Genomic DNA, 15988 nt, shown 5'->3' with positions numbered 1-15988 from the left:
CCAGTGGGCCATGTGAGACCCAGAAAACAAGAGCTTAAAAACTTTCTGAAGAGGTCCATTTTTCAGACTAAGAAAGTTGTCGAGCATTAATCTCCACATTGTGATTACACCCATATTGTAAAATACTTATATATGTTATTTTTGAACATTAAACCACCAATATTTTAAGACTCAGTCATTATAAAAGAACACCAGCTGTGCACACTACCTCAGTGCTCGTCTTCTTCCGACAACAACCTTTTACCCCCAGAGGAAGCATGGAGGTGTTTAGGAGAGATGGCAGTGGAGTTTTTAACCAGATTGTTTAATGGAATCTTGGAAAGTGAGAGGATGCCCGAGGAATGGAGAAGAGGTGTACTGGTGCCGATAAGAATGAGGGGAATGTGCAGAGCTGTAGTAACTACAGGGGGATAAAATTGATGAGCCACAGCATGAAGTTATGGGAAAGAGTAGTGGAGGCTAGGTTAAGAAGGGAGGTGATGATTAGTGAGCAGCAGTATGGTTTCATGTCAAGAAAAAGCACAACAGATGCAGTGTTTGCTCTGAGGATGTTGATGGAGAAGTTTAGAGAAGGCCAGAAGGAGTAGCATTGCATCTTTGTGGACCTGGAGAAAGCATATGACACGGTGCCTCGAGAGGAGCTGTGGTATTGTATGAAGAAGTCGGGAGTGGCAGAGAAGTATGTAAGAGTTGTACAGGATATGTATGAGGAAAGTGTGACAGTGGTGAGGTCTGCGGTAGGAGTGATGGATGCATTCAAGTTGGAGGAGGGATTACATCAGGGATCAGCTCTGAGGCCTTTCTTATTTGCAATGGTGATGGACAGGTTGACAGACGAGATTAGGCAGGAGTCCCCATGAACTGTGATGTTTGCTGATGACATTGTGATCTGTAGCGATAGTGGGGAGTAGGTTGAGGAGACCCTGGAGAAGTGGAGATCTGCTCTAGAGAGGAGAGGAATGGAAGTCAGTAGGAACAAGACAGAATACATGTGTGTGAATGAGAGGGAGGTCAGTGGAATGGTGAGGATGAGGGGAGTAGAGTTGGCGAAGGTGAATGAGTTTAAATACTTGGGATCGACAGTATAGAGTAATGGGGATTGTGGAAGAGGATGAAAAAGAGAGTGCAGGCAGGGTGAAATGGGTGGAGAAGAGTGTCAGGAGTGATTTGTGACAGACGGGTATCAGCAAGAGTGAAAGGGAAGGTCTACAGGACGGTAGTGAGACCAGTTATGTTATATTGGTTGGAGACGATGGCACTGACCAGAAAGCAGGAGACAGAGCTGGAGGTAGCAGAGTTAAAGATGCTAACATTTACATTGGGTGTGACGAGGATGGATAGGATTAGAAATGAGGACATTAGGGGGTCAGCTCAGGTTGGACGGTTGGGAGACAAAGTCAGAGAGGGGAGATTGTGTTGATTTGGACATTTGCAGAGGAGAGATGCTGGGTATATTGAGACAAGGATGTTAACAATAGAGTTGCCAGGCAAGAGAAAAAGAGGAAGGCCTAAGAGGAAGTTTATGGGTGTAGTGATAGAGGACATGCAGGTGGTGATGGGTGTGACAGAGCAAGATGGAGAAGACAGGAAGATATGGAAGAAGATGATCCGCTGTGGCAACCGCTAACGGGAACAGCCAAAAAAAGAAGAAGAAGAAGCGTTAGACCAAATTGCAGTAAACTGTTTGTGCCACGTCGTTTGGTTTCATTTTGAATTATTTTCATATTCATGTGAGAACTCACACAAGTGAACAGAAAACATATCCTTAGCCTGGGAAAAATAGTACCAGAAATATGTGATAAAATGGTTACTTCTGTATCTCTTTTGTTGTCACAGATACAGTATGCGTCGGAAACACGGAAGGCATGTTTTCTCAAACTGAACGATTTGCCATGTCATCAGTAAGTTTTTAGATTTTCATTTTGCGGTGCCCCATATGGTTGCACTGTAAAATGCAGGACTGGTTCTGAATTTTTTGAATTTATAGAAAGCGCTTAACTTAAGAACACAATTTCGCATAAAACATGCATATTGTATATGCCATGTTTCTCAAGAAATAAATTTGACTTGAAAAATGCTAAACCTATCCTTTAAAGGAACAAACTCCACAGAAAAAGGTGAACTGCAACATTATCGCGTTTAAAGAATTTTAATGAGGACAGGCCATTCAGCCCCACAAAGCTCATTCTTCCTGTTCACCTAAATTCTCCCAAAAACACAGACCTCTACTTACTGTCTACGGCACTACTTAAAGACTGATGCCGTGTGTCTATACAGCCCTGTGTGAAGAAAAATGTTCTAATGTCTGTGTGAAATTTACAATCATCAGTTTCTACCTGGGTGGCACAGTGGCGCAGTGGGTAGCGCTGCTGCCTCGCAGTTGGGAGACCTGGGGACCTGGGTTCGCTTCCCGGGTCCTCCCTGTGTGGAGTTTGCATGTTCTCCCCGTGTCTGCGTGGGTCTCCTCCGGGCGCTCCGGTTTCTTCCCACAGTCCAAAGACATGCAGGTTAGGTGGATTGGTGATTCTAAATTGGCCCTAGTGTGTGGATGTGTGTCCTGTGGTGGGTTGGCACCCTGCCCGGGATTGGTTCCTGCCCTGTGTTGGCTGGGATTGGCTCCAGCAGACCCTCGTGACCCTGTGTTCGGATTCAGCGGGTTGGAAAATGGATGGATGGATGGTTTCTACCTGTGTCCCCGTCTTCATCTGCAGTAATTTAAGAAGTGTCTGGATGAAACAGCTTAGCTATTAGCTAAATAAACGAGCTGAATGGTCTCCTCTCGTCTGCCAAATTTCTGACGTTCTAATTGTTTGTCTGAGTGATTACAACTGTGTCCTTAGAGGACAAGACCTAAACTGTTTGGCCACAAGATCATTCTTTGAAGTTCAATGACCACCATTTTTAATACACAAAAACGCACTAAAGACACAAATCCTGGCCCAATTATCAGGGTGCTTTCACCTCCTCATCCGCAAACTAAGTGCAACACTCCAGAAGACCCCCTATTTTAGGGATACAGTATGAATGTTTAGGCATCAGCACAAATGTAGTTATTAGGAAAATGACAAAATAGAGTTAAACATTTAAAGTTATGACTAAATACAGATATACTGTATTTAACTAAAGAAATGTACAGTACATTCAGTACTACTACATTGGGTTGTAGATTATTTTTAAATAGATGCTTTTGCATTTTTCCCTCATCCTCCCTAACCAATAATGAAAAGTGTTTAAAGAAAGGTTTGCAAATTTATTTGAAATCAAAAACCGAAATCTCTCATTCATTTAAATATTCAGACCTTTAAATCAGTACTTTGTAGAAGCCCCCTTGGCAACAATTCCAGCTTTGACTCTTCTTGAGTAGGTCGATACAAGCCTCACAAACCAGTTTATCCCAAAATCCAATCTTCTTGGTCACTTCACTCAAGCTCCATTAGATTGGATGGGTTGCCCTCTTCAGGTCTCTCCACAGGTGTTCAATGGGGTTTAAGTCAGAGCTTTGGCTCGGCCTCTTAAGGATGATCAGACTTGTCTTGACACCAGTCCAGTGTTGTCTTGCTGTCTCCTTCAGGTCATTGCAGTGCTGAAAAATGAATCATCACCTCAGTCTGAGGTTGCATGCCCTCTGAAGCAGGTTTTGTTCAAGAGAAAGGGTTAGGAGCAGGCACTGATACAGCACATTGCCGTACCCCCACATGACAAACCAACTCAGGAACCCAGATTAGGACCCGAGTGCAGCCATGTGGTGGGTGATACCTCAGCGCCACACTAGTTCAGATGGAGTGGAACCAGTGTGAGGTTTTTTTTTTTATGGTGGCTGGAGTGCCAATTCTGCCACCAACCCCCAGGTTTATTCCCTGCAGGCTGGAGGACCTACATACAGGGCTGGATGCAGATTAACGTCATACCCAGGACGTTCAAGGACCCTTTGGATTTGGCTGCATTCACCCTTCCGTCAGTTCTAACCAGTTCCCCTATAACTGAGAAGCACCACCATTCTTTACCACAGGGTTGGTATTAGGCAGGTGATCAGCAGGGCTCGCTCTCTGCCAGACATAGCACTTGGAGTTCTGCCCAAAAAGTTCAATTTTTGTCTCATTGGACCAGAGACATTTTTCCGTCATGCTGTCCAAGTCCTTTAAACTGTCAGATGTGTTTTACTCAAGTGTGACTTCCATCTATCGACTTTACCATAAATGCCAGATTAATGCATTGCTGCATCCTTCCAAAAGGTTGTCCTATCAAAGCTGAGAACACTGTTAGAGTGACCACTGGGTTCTTAGTCACCTCCTTCTTGCCTGGTAACGCCATTTGCCCAGACGGCCAACTCTAGAAAGAGTCCTGGTGGTTCCAACCTTCTTGCATTTCACAGTTATATTGCAGCTGTTGTGCTTTCTGGGAACACTCAAAGCTTTACAAATGGTTTTATCCCCTTGCACTGATCAATGCTTCACCACAATTTGATTGTGACGGCCCACAGAGATTTCTTTGGACTTCATGGCTTGGTTTTTTGTCCTGACATACACAACTGTGGGAAGTTCAATACACAGGTTAACGATGTCCGGTCAAGTCAGTTTGTCACGTTCCAGACACACGTCAAGGAGAATTAAAACAAGGCGTCAGAATACTAAGAATGAGAGATTTCAGCCATCCATCCATCCATTTTCCAACCCGCTGAATCCGAACACAGGGTCACGGGGGTCTGCTGGAGCCAATCCCAGCCAACACAGGGCACAAGGCAGGAAACAATCCAGGGTAGGGTGCCAACCCACTGCAGGACACACACAAACACACCCACACACCAAGCACACACTAGGGACAATTTAGAATTCGCCAATGCACCTAACCAGCATGTCTTTGGACTGTGGGAGGAAACCGGAGCGCCCGGAGGAAACCCACACAGACACGGGGGAGAACATGCAAACTCCACGCAGGGAGGACCCGGGAAGCGAACCCAGGTCCCCAGATCTCCCAACTGCGAGGCAGCAGCGCTACCCACTGCGCCACCGTGCCACCCATGAGAGATTTCACCTTCTGATACTTAACACATTTCCAAACATTTCTGACAACTTGTTTTTAATTCGTCATTGTGGGTTATTGAGTGTAGATGATGGGCAAAAGTGGCAAATGTATTCATTTCAGGTTAAATGTACAACACAGTAAAGCATACAGAAAGTGAAGGAATCTGAATATTTTCAGAATGCACTATAAATCTCACACTACTTACTGAACTTTTCCGAATGCAGAATAAAAGAAGAAAAAAAATGTCAGCTAAGTGAACAATAAACTCCATTAGAGGCAAAACAACTCGGTGACAGTGAAACAAAAACCTGCAGCCGTAGGGAGTACCCTACCCCAGGACTGAACTCGAGAAGCGCTCAGGTAACAGAATGTCATATTAACTTGAAAGAGCAGGAGATCAAGTTTGTTAAGTCTACAGAAAGATGAAACACTTTTAGGGAATATTTATTTTAAATTTGACAAGGTGAATTTAATGTTAATAACGTGTCTGGCTGTGAGAAAAACTGGCACTCAAATTTCTCGTGCTGCTCTAACTTTCAAGATGTCACAGATCAGAGGCTTTTTACCAATATAAACATCAGGACATAACGCCACTCACGTGATTCGACATTCCAAACATTAGCTGACTTTAAAATAACTGCCCTGCTACTTCAAATGTTCTCTTTAACCACACTGAAACCTTACCCTGCAGGCACTGATAACAGTCAGACAGCTATGGACCACAATGCATCACTAAACCAAATCCAAACAGAAAAAGCGAACTTGAATGTTCCAGAAAGCAGCTCAGTCCAAAGTACACACGAGTGTGATCAGCTTCCTCTCTGAACTTTGGAGTGTATTTTAATCATGAATGGGAGTGTTTATCATACAAATGGCATAACTAACAGATGTACTTATGTACTTAACTTATCGATCTACGATTTCAACTTAGATCCATGTCTTGAATGTCTATAGTGCTAGGGTGTTGTACCGTGTTAGCCATTATGAATGTAGTGAGAAGTCAAGCAAAAAGTCAGTAAAAGGTGTCATGTTGCTTGACTTCTCACAACTTAGATCCACAAATCTTGGGTCGAGTTTGGTTTTGGGTTTAGACGGTTTCAGTCCTTCATGCTTAATTTTTGGCCTTTTTTCATAATGAAAAGACGGAGCAGGACAGGTTTGCGGACAGTCCCGTATTAATTGTCTTATTTTTTGTTTCTTGTGTTTTGTTACTTCCATGTAAATGAGAGTTTGGTGATGGGATCATAAATTTGCTATCAAGTTAAGTTCAGATTCTGCTTCTACAATGTTCAAAATGTCGAGATAGGTTGGTTTTAGCATGGAGTCTACATGTGTGTGCGAGGAAAATCGAAATTGACTTTCATGTCTTAAAATTTCAGTTGTATCAGAAAATGGTACTTGTTTTATATTGTGTAACGTTCCTGGGTGACTACACCCTAGGAAAGATAGAAATATTGAGAATAAGTGGTTTCCAAGATATCCTCCCTGAGCATTGAGACCTACAGCATGTACAATGATAACTTTCGATAAACGTCTTCCAACACGCTGCATTGCGTTTGTCTTGTTACAGACTCCAGATCTGTTGGTTTTGGTCCAGTTTGGCCTACTGTCTCATCCCCAGATTGTTCCAAAACAGTTGGACCCACTGTATGCCCAGTGATAACTGCCATTGTTTAATTTAAGTATTGAGTATTGATTTGCAATAGTTTTAGGAGATACATAATTTATTAAGTTGCCATAATGCATAACACAAGCAGATACATCATTTAATCATCAAGTAGTGTGGTAGACGGTTGGACTTTAGTGACCTGCAAAGCTAGATTTGTTGTTTGCCTGTCAATGGAAAAGTCATCTCAGAAAAAGGAGCACTAGAATCATGGAATAGAAAGGTCCTTTTATCTGATTGGCTGGCCCAGCACTGACTTAGCTGTGGAATGACCAATAGGGGGGAGGCAGCTTGTTGGCTGAGATCTCCAGGGCTCTGACTGTGTCTGCCTTGTCTCTGACTCTTTTACTACTACAGTCTGGCTGTGGTTCTACAATGAGCTGATAGACAGACATTGTTGCTTTTTATTTATGCTAATTAGTTTCTACTTTGTTTTTGACATATTTGAACAAATCTGTACCCTCATATGTGATAGTTCTGTTTTTAGTGAGTGCTATAATCTACTCTTGCATTGTGCCTTGTAGTTTGTACTGTTGTGTTGTATTTCTGAGGTGGCCTTGATAGACTGGATATCTAACTCTGTGAAGAGGCTTACTGGTTCTGGTTTGAGTGTTGTTTTTATCCCCTCTTTTAACACCCAATCTACCTGGAGGGGTTCTCTCTCTGAATTGCCTTTTCTAAGATTTCTTTAATTTTTTTTTTCTTTTGGGAGTTTTTTCTTTTTTTGTTAGAGCGTCAAGGCCTGACGGAGCTGTCAAAATAACAGGGCCTATTAAAGCCCATTGAGGCATTCTTTGTGTGATTTGGGCTATACAAGAATTACATTGTTGTTGTAAATTTGATGTTATTTTCAAAGAATTAAGTGGATAGGACTGGCAATCTTTGTTGGGCTGTATGGCCTGTTCTCATCCACATTGTTTTAATGATCTGAAAACCACATACATCTTTGCAACAATTGAGGCGCACAAAGATATACTGTATGAGAGCGCTCGCCTGCACACGGTTGTGCACACACAGAGCAACGTTCACAGAAATGTATAACTGAAAATTGCTGACAGCTGGTTTGCCCTACCAGAGCACATGCTGGATGATGAAGAAAAAGAAATGAACACACACATACAGATAGTGGGTATAGAAAAGTTCAAGTTCAAAGTTTATTGTCATGTGCACAGTAAGGAAACACGTTTCCCTGTACAATGAAATTCTTTCCTTGCTGTCCACACCAAATGATAAAACCAACGTATAAAGATAAACATAAATAACGGGCGCTAGAACAGTAGTGCATAAACATTAGTAGGAACAGTCTGTATTAAATGGCCAGGGACCTTGACCTCATTCTTTTTGTTGGTCGTATTTTTCTTTGTCTTTCAGCCTTTCTTTTGTTGATGTTTACTTGCTGAGCTGACCGTTCTTCATGGGCTGCCGCCGTGTATTGTGTGTCTTTAATTTTGTGTGACAGTAATACTGTCTTGTACGTCCGCTGGCTTGTACGTCCATAATATACCTTTAATTTTCTCTGATAGTAGAGAACAGCCAAGCAAAATGACACCTTTTATTGGCTAACTAAAAAGATTACAATATGCAAGCTTTCGAGGCAACTCAGGCCCCTTCTTCAGGCGAGATGTAATACAGAAACTGGAGTTCCCTGTGTTTATATACACACTCTAGGACAAGAAACAACATTGGTAAATCTTTAAATGAGAAATTTTAAATGTAAAAAATTAATAGATTCATTCAGGCTAGGGTTAATTTAACAAGAGAGAAAAGAACAATGTATTGTCAAGATCTCTGGATGAGATAAATGTCCAACAAAGTCTTTTCAAGTTTGTAATGAGTTTTTTCAAAACAATGTGGATCTGTAGACAGGCTGTCTGTCATTCTGAGAGATGGAAACAATCCTCATATCTGGCCATAAAACTCTTGTCTTTATTCAATCCATGTTGTAATGTGTTAAATTTTACCATGAGTTTAACTTCCCATTCTTTTCTCTCTTGCTGTGTTTTGAAGCACTGTGACTTTAAAGTCCCTCTCACAGTGTCCATGGCTGTTGAAGTGGGCCGCTACAGGAACATCTGTGTGGCCATGTTTAATGTGGAACCTGTGTAAATTCATTCTCTGGCGGAGTGTTTGTCCAGTTTCTCCCACATAGAGTGCAGTGTCAGGACATTTCATGCAGAAAATTAGGTAGACTACATTAGATGATCTGCAGGAAAATGATTCCTTTATGTGATGTTCAAGTCGGCAGTGTGGTATAACTATACGGTCTGTATCATAGATGTGGGCACATGTTTTGCATCTTTTCTGTAGGCATGGAGATGTGCCATTTTCTGTTGGTTCACTTAGGGAGCTTCGGACAATTAGTTGTTAAAGGTTTGGTGGTTGTCTGTATGCCAGGAGGGGAGGTTCAGGAAATACATTTTTCAGTATTTGGTCATTGTTTAGTATTGGCTGAAGTTCTTTTATAATTTTTCGAAGTGTTTCAAGATGTGGGTTGTAGGTGACAACAAGGGGGATGCGGTTCTTGTTGTCTTTGTTTTTATATTCCAGAAGGTTGTCTCTGGGTATGGCAGTAGCTCTTCTTATTTGAGTGTCTGTTGTTTTGGGGGTGTAACCTTGTCTGATGAAATCTTGTCTGAGCTCCTGCAGTTGTTGATCCCGGTCTGTCGGGTCTGAGCAAATACGATTGTACCGTATTGCTTGACTGAAAATAATGGAGCGTCTTATATGCTTGGGGTGGAAGCTATCACTTTTCAGGTAGGTCCGTCTGTCTGTCGGTTTGTGAAAAACAGAAGTTACAAGGGTGTTGTCTTTCAGTTGAACGGTGGTGTCAAGGAAGCTGACTTCTGTTTTTGAGTAATTCAGCTTCAGCTTTATGTTGGGGTGAAAACAATTATATTCATTATGAAAATGGAGGAGGTCCTTCTCACTGGCAGTCCAGATTATGAAGATGTCATCTATGTAACAGATACAACATTGGTTTTACGATGCACGTTGACATGAAATCTTCCTCCAATTTTGCCATAAATAGGTTTGCATAGTGAGGTGCAAACCGACAGCCCATTGCAGTCCCCATTTGTTGCAAGTAGCAATCTTGTCCAAAAGAGAATAGATTATGTGTCAGAGTGAATTTTATCATTTCTATTATTGACTTTGTGTTCCCTCTCACAGTAATACTGGTTTGTATTTCCATAAAACACCTGTAATTTTCTGTGACAGTAATATCGCGCATCGCACCGTGCCCTGCACATGCACACTTCACCAGAAGACACACACATACAGACACCTGGACGCACACAGGGATTTTATTAAAGAGGATAAGTAGCAGATAGATAATAAGTAACAGGGGCAGCATAAAGTATAAAAACAGAATAGAAGTATAAAGTGTAATGTGCAGGTAGGTGTGTGATGGACAAGTCAAATACAGTTGTGTGAGGTAGATAGAATGAGGTGAACGATGGTTATAAACTCCAGTCAGTTATTTAGGAGTCTAATGGCCTTGGGAAAGAAAGAGTTCTTTAGCCTGGAAGTCCTGCATTTCATACGTCTATACCTCCTGCCTCAGGGTTGAAGTGTGAACAGTTTGTGTTGGGCGTGGGTAAGGTCCCTGAGGATCGAGGCAGTTATCCTGCGGACTCTGCAGTTGTAGATGCTCTGCAGAGTGGGCAGTGGGGTCCTGGTGATCTTCTCAGCAGTTTGCGGTCCATAGCACTAGTGTTGCCGTACCACACGGTGATGCAGCTGGTCAAGATGCTCTCAACAATGCAGCTGTAAAAGTTGCAGAGGATCTTAGTCAACATACCAAACTTCCTCAGCCTCCTGAGAAAGTATAGACGCTGCTGGGCCCTCTTGACCAGCTGTGTAGTGTTAAGTGTCCAAGTGAGGTCCTCACTGATGTAGACGCCCAGGTATTTAATGCTGCTCACCCTCTCCACTTCAAGCCATCGGATGAACAGTGGCCGGTGAGGTCTTCTCTCCTTCCTCATGTCCACTATCATCTCCTTCGTCTTGTCTGTGTTGAGGGTGAGGTTGTTGTCCTCTCACCATGACACCAGACTCGCCACCTCCCTCCTGTAGGCCACCTCATCCCCTCCAGTGATGCCTCCCATTATTCCAGTGTCATCTCCGAATGTTAGGATGATGTTATCTTTGTGGGAGGTGACACAGTCGTGGGTGAACAGGGTGTAGAGGATGGGGCTGAGGACGTATCCCTGTGGGGTGCCTGTGTTTGTGATAATGGTGGCTGAAATCCTATTACAGACTGGGGCCTGCTAGTCAGAAAGTCTAGGAGCCAGTCACAGAGGGTGGGGTGCAGACAGTTTATGGGGGATAACCATGTTAAAAATATTCACATTCTGTTGCTTTGCAGCCTGAAATGAAGACACACACAAAAAATATTTTTCCAACTCTATTTACTCAATACAAATTATAACAGCCAAGTATAGATAGATAGATAGATAGATAGATAGATAGATAGATAGATAGATAGATAGATAGATAGATAGATAGATAGATAGATAGATAGATAGATAGATAGATAGATAGATAGATAGATAGATAGATACTTTATTAATCCCAAGAAGACATTCATACTAACAGTTCAGAAAAAATAAAAAATGATAAGCAAGAATTACTGAGATGGTTAAAGGATTACCCTCCTCCTAAAAATACTCAGTCACGTGTAAGTTATCACCTTCTCCATTGTCCACCAAGCTAATTGGCTTCCACCTGTGATCAGCTGTAATCATTCTGATTGGTTCAGCTACTCCTGCAGCATTCTACGGCTTGGAAGTGCAACTGAAAGCAAACAATCAACTATGGGTAGCAAGGCACTATCAAAAGATCTCAGGGATGAAGTTGTGGACAGGCACAAGTCAGGATTAGATACAAAAAACAATTCAAGGGTTTTATCAATAAATTAGAGCACAGTCAAGTCCATAATGAAGAAGTGGAAAGTGTCTGGTACTGCTAGGGACCTCCCTCCAAACAGAATGGAAGAGCGAGGAGGAAACTGGTCAGAGAGGCTAGCAAAAGTTACAGAAATTTTTGGCCAAGAGTGGTCATTGTGTGCATGAGACAACAAGATCCCAAATGCTCCACAAATGTGGTCCTGTATGAGAGGGTCGCAAGAAAAAAGCCACTCCTCAAGAAAGGCCACATTAAGTCTTGATCGAGCTTAGCCAAAATGCACCTTGAAGATTCTGAGGACAAATGGAAAAAGGTGTTATGGTCAGATGAGACCAAAATCAAACTATTTGGCATCAACGCCAAACAGCATATGTGGCGGAAAGCCAAAATGGCTAAGAATCCAAAGAACACAACATACCTGCAGTAAAGCATGGAGGTGCTAGCATCCTACTGTGGCACTGTTTCTGTCCAGCAGGGACTGGAGCACTTGCCCAGATAGAAGGAAAATGGATGTGACAAAACAGTCAGATTCTTGAGGAAAACCTGCTGCCCTCTGCCACAAAGTTGTAAATGGGAAGAAGGTTCACCTTCCAACATCACAATGACCCGAAGCAAAAGGTGAAAGTCCTTGCATGGCCGAGTTAGAGCCCAGACTTTGAAAATCTGTGGAATGACTTGAAGATTGCAGTCCAGCAATGGTCACCCATCCAATGTGACTGAGCTTGAACAGCTCTATAAAGATGAGTGGGCAAATATTACACAGTTTAGATGTGCAAAGTTGGTAGAGAAGAATCCCAAAAGACTGGAATCAAAGCAAAAGGTGGATCCACAAAGTACTGACACAGGGGGCTGATACTTTAACCATCTCAGTGATTCTGCTTTTTTGTTTTTTTCTGAACTGTTGCTATTATATCTTTTCACTTGTCTGTTATAAGCTGGATTGAGTAAATACAGCTGGAATAAAATATTTGTGTGTGTTTGTCTTCATTTCAGGCAGCAAAGCAACAAAATGTGAATATTTTGAAGGGGGTGATTCTTTTTATACCCACTGCACACCCCACAATAGTTCTTTAAAGGTCGACATTAGCCACCCTGTACCAATCTGTCTGTCTTTGGGGATTGTTTACTTCATGTAACCCAAGGTGTTTAAATTCAATTGTTCATTTTACTCTAGATTAAGTTCTGTACATAATAAATACTATAAATGTTGCTGTACTTGATTGAATTTTTTTGTACACCCCAATCAGTTATATTATATTGCAAAATCTCCTGTTGAATGATTTTCTTGTGGTATCACTTAAGTGAAATTTACATGGAAGTGCTGTTTGGACCATTCCATACTGATTAGTATCATTTTTTTAATTGTTTGCTTTCCTGTTTTACTGGCTACTTGCATAAAGAGCGTTTTACTGTCCATGTTTTGCTTTCTTTCTATGTTACTTTAATGGTTTGAGATGCCGTACTGGTAGGTCATGTCATTCATCGGTTCTTGGCTCAGACTGAAAGGCTTGGTGATTTATCGTTCGAGTGGAGGCTTGTCATTGATCTTGTGCTATGGTAGAAGACTGAAGATGTATGACATGTGTGTGTACTCCACTCCATAAGCCTTTGATCTCTTCTCTCTTGCTGCACCTGTCTTGTTTCTCTAGGAGGTGGAGGCCCGTTCAGAGTTGACCTTCATTCACTTCACTCAACTTTATAAGAACCTCATGTTTGATGCCCAGAGAGCAGTAAGTAAAAGAGATTTGTTTGTTTAAATTCTGCCATGGTGTTATCTGGTGCTTATCATTCTGTTTGAGCTTCTGCTTATATCTGCGCTTCCTAACTTCTCATTGCACATATGCTGGTATTCTTAATTGAAGCAATATTGACATGTATAGCAAACTGAAAAATAAATAAAATTTAAAAGATAGATAAATAGATCGATAGATATGAAAGGCGCTATATAATAGATAGACTGAGTTGGATATCCAATGCTGGTTCTGAGGTTAAGAATCTTCACATCACAGAGATATCTCTCAGTGTCACTATCTTGGTGTTGACTACCAGAAGTAAGATTTAGGTTAGAGACCACAAGGTATCGGCCTGTCTGCTAGCACTGACGTATAAAATCTCAAGGTCATGGAAGAGGCTATCAGCATTAAACTCCTGTCTTCAGATTATGGGTATGGCTACCAAGTTTTCTGCACTGTTTTCAGGTCATGGAAATAAATATCCATGTGTTTTCTCTAAATATTTGTCCAAAGAGCATTGTTGACATGTACATTTGTATATGTGAAGAACTTCCAGGGGTTAGGATATTATCTTTGCATCATGGGTCTGTTCGCCAGGGTCAAACTTCAGCTCATGGACCTGTCTAGCAATATGTCCCACCCTGAGCGAGTGTGGTTGTGTGATAGATAGATAGATAGATAGATAGATAGATAGATAGATAGATAGATAGATAGATAGATAGATAGATAGATAGATAGATAGATAGATAGATAGATAGATAGATAGATAGGAAAGGCACTATATGATAGATAGATAGATAGATAGATAGATAGATAGATAGATAGATAGATAGATAGATAGATAGATAGATGGGAAAGGCACTATATGATAGATAGATAGATAGGAAAGGCACTATATGATAGATAGATAGATAGATAGATAGATAGATAGATAGATAGATAGATAGATAGATAGATAGATAGATAGATAGATAGATAGATAGATTGGAATGGCACTATATGATAGATAGATAGATAGATAGATAGATAGATAGATAGATAGATAGATAGATAGATAGATAGATAGATTGGAATGGCACTATATGATAGATAGATAGATAGATAGATAGATAGATAGATAGATAGATAGATAGATAGATAGATAGATAGATAGATAGATAGATTGGAATGGCACTATATGATAGATAGATAGATAGATAGATAGAGAGATAGATAGATAGATAGATAGATAGATAGATAGATAGATAGATAGATAGATAGATAGATAGATAGATAGATAGATGGAAAATGGATGGATGGATGGATAGATAGATAGATGGGAAAGGCACTATATGATAGATAGATAGATAGATAGATAGATAGATAGATAGATAGATAGATAGATAGATAGATAGATAGATAGATAGATAGATAGATAGATAGATAGATAGGCACACACACTAGGGACAATGTAGGATCGTCAGTCCACCTAACCTTCATGTCTTTGGACTGTGGGAGGAAACCGGAGCACCTGGATGAAACACACACAGACACGGGGAGAACAAACTCCATGCAAACTCCATGCAGGTGGGACCCGGGAAGTGAACCCAGCAGCACTACCACTGCGCCACTGTGCCACCCTCCATTAATATTATATATTATATTATATTATATTGCTTGTTTTAGCTTTTCTTATGGATTTATTCATCCATTTCTAAGTCTTTATTTTCCACTGCAGAGAGACAGAGTCTATCTGAGCAGCATCAAAAGCAAAACAGGAGCCAAGTCCTGATGGGACACCAGTCTGATTCACAGCAGTTAATTAGCCCAGCACAATATTTTTTTGCCATAAAAAAGTGCATATGAGGAGGATGTGCAAAGCATGTTGACAGCGCCAGTGATCAGGCTGGCATTGAACCCAGGTCCCCAGAACTGTCCAATTTAAAAGATCAGCAGTTCCATTTTCAATCGTGCCATTTTTCATTAGTTTTATTGCTGCTTTTAAAATTGTTGTTATTCCCGCAGATCATTCCTGGATTATTATTTTTTTTTTTCCTTTTTTCAAACACTATATGCTATGCATGGGTATTGTGGCACGCTGGCTGGCACTCCTGTTTGTTTGCTTCAGGACTTGACTTTGCCTCTTAGCACTTTATTTTCTTTCTTCCACATTCCAAAGACATTCATTCTGGGTTAAATGGTGAATTATTTGGCCTGGTGGGAAGGGCAGTGGGTGCCCTGTGATAGACTGGCAGTCATAGCTATCAGCACAGGCTTAAGGCTCGCAAACAACTTTAAAAGGAAAAAAGTCTAAACAAGCATAAGCTGCCTAATTCGAGTTGTCCATAAGAAATGTAATATCTTACTTCTTGAGGTTGGAGTCCATAAAAAGTGAGAACAGTTGCATCTAATATCTGAAATGTTTAAAATCTAAATATTCTCAATAGTAATAGAAATGTGTCACGTTTCACCCTCTAATATATGTCCATAGAGGGCTCAATCTCTAGTAAGGGAACAAAAAGCAAAAATGACATCAGATTCATTATCACTGACTTTGAAATAATCTAGAACGATACCCCACATCTCACATTTGTAACCTTCTGGTAGTGGCTCTCAGAGGTCTTAGACCACCAGTAAAGATTCAGATATCAAAAATGCAATCATATTTGTGATCAGCTACCTC

The 15988-nt window shown here is 41.1% G+C and overlaps 1 protein-coding gene across 2 annotated transcripts in view; it reads left to right on the top strand.

The window, feature by feature from the left end:
• LOC114653748 (1-phosphatidylinositol 4,5-bisphosphate phosphodiesterase gamma-1-like) overlaps positions 1-15988 on the top strand; it is a 217117-nt gene that overhangs the window by 112520 nt on the left and 88609 nt on the right. For both annotated transcript variants that reach the window (XM_028804243.2, XM_028804244.2), the window contains exon 6: positions 13243-13323. In XM_028804243.2, coding sequence (XP_028660076.1) covers positions 13243-13323 — 81 coding nt within the window. The remainder of the gene's footprint in view (positions 1-13242; positions 13324-15988) is intronic.

This window comes from Erpetoichthys calabaricus, chromosome 6 (genome assembly GCF_900747795.2).
Source record: "Erpetoichthys calabaricus chromosome 6, fErpCal1.3, whole genome shotgun sequence".
In the NCBI taxonomy this organism is placed as follows: domain Eukaryota; kingdom Metazoa; phylum Chordata; class Cladistia; order Polypteriformes; family Polypteridae; genus Erpetoichthys; species Erpetoichthys calabaricus.
This window is presented reverse-complemented; position numbering and strand designations above follow the sequence as displayed.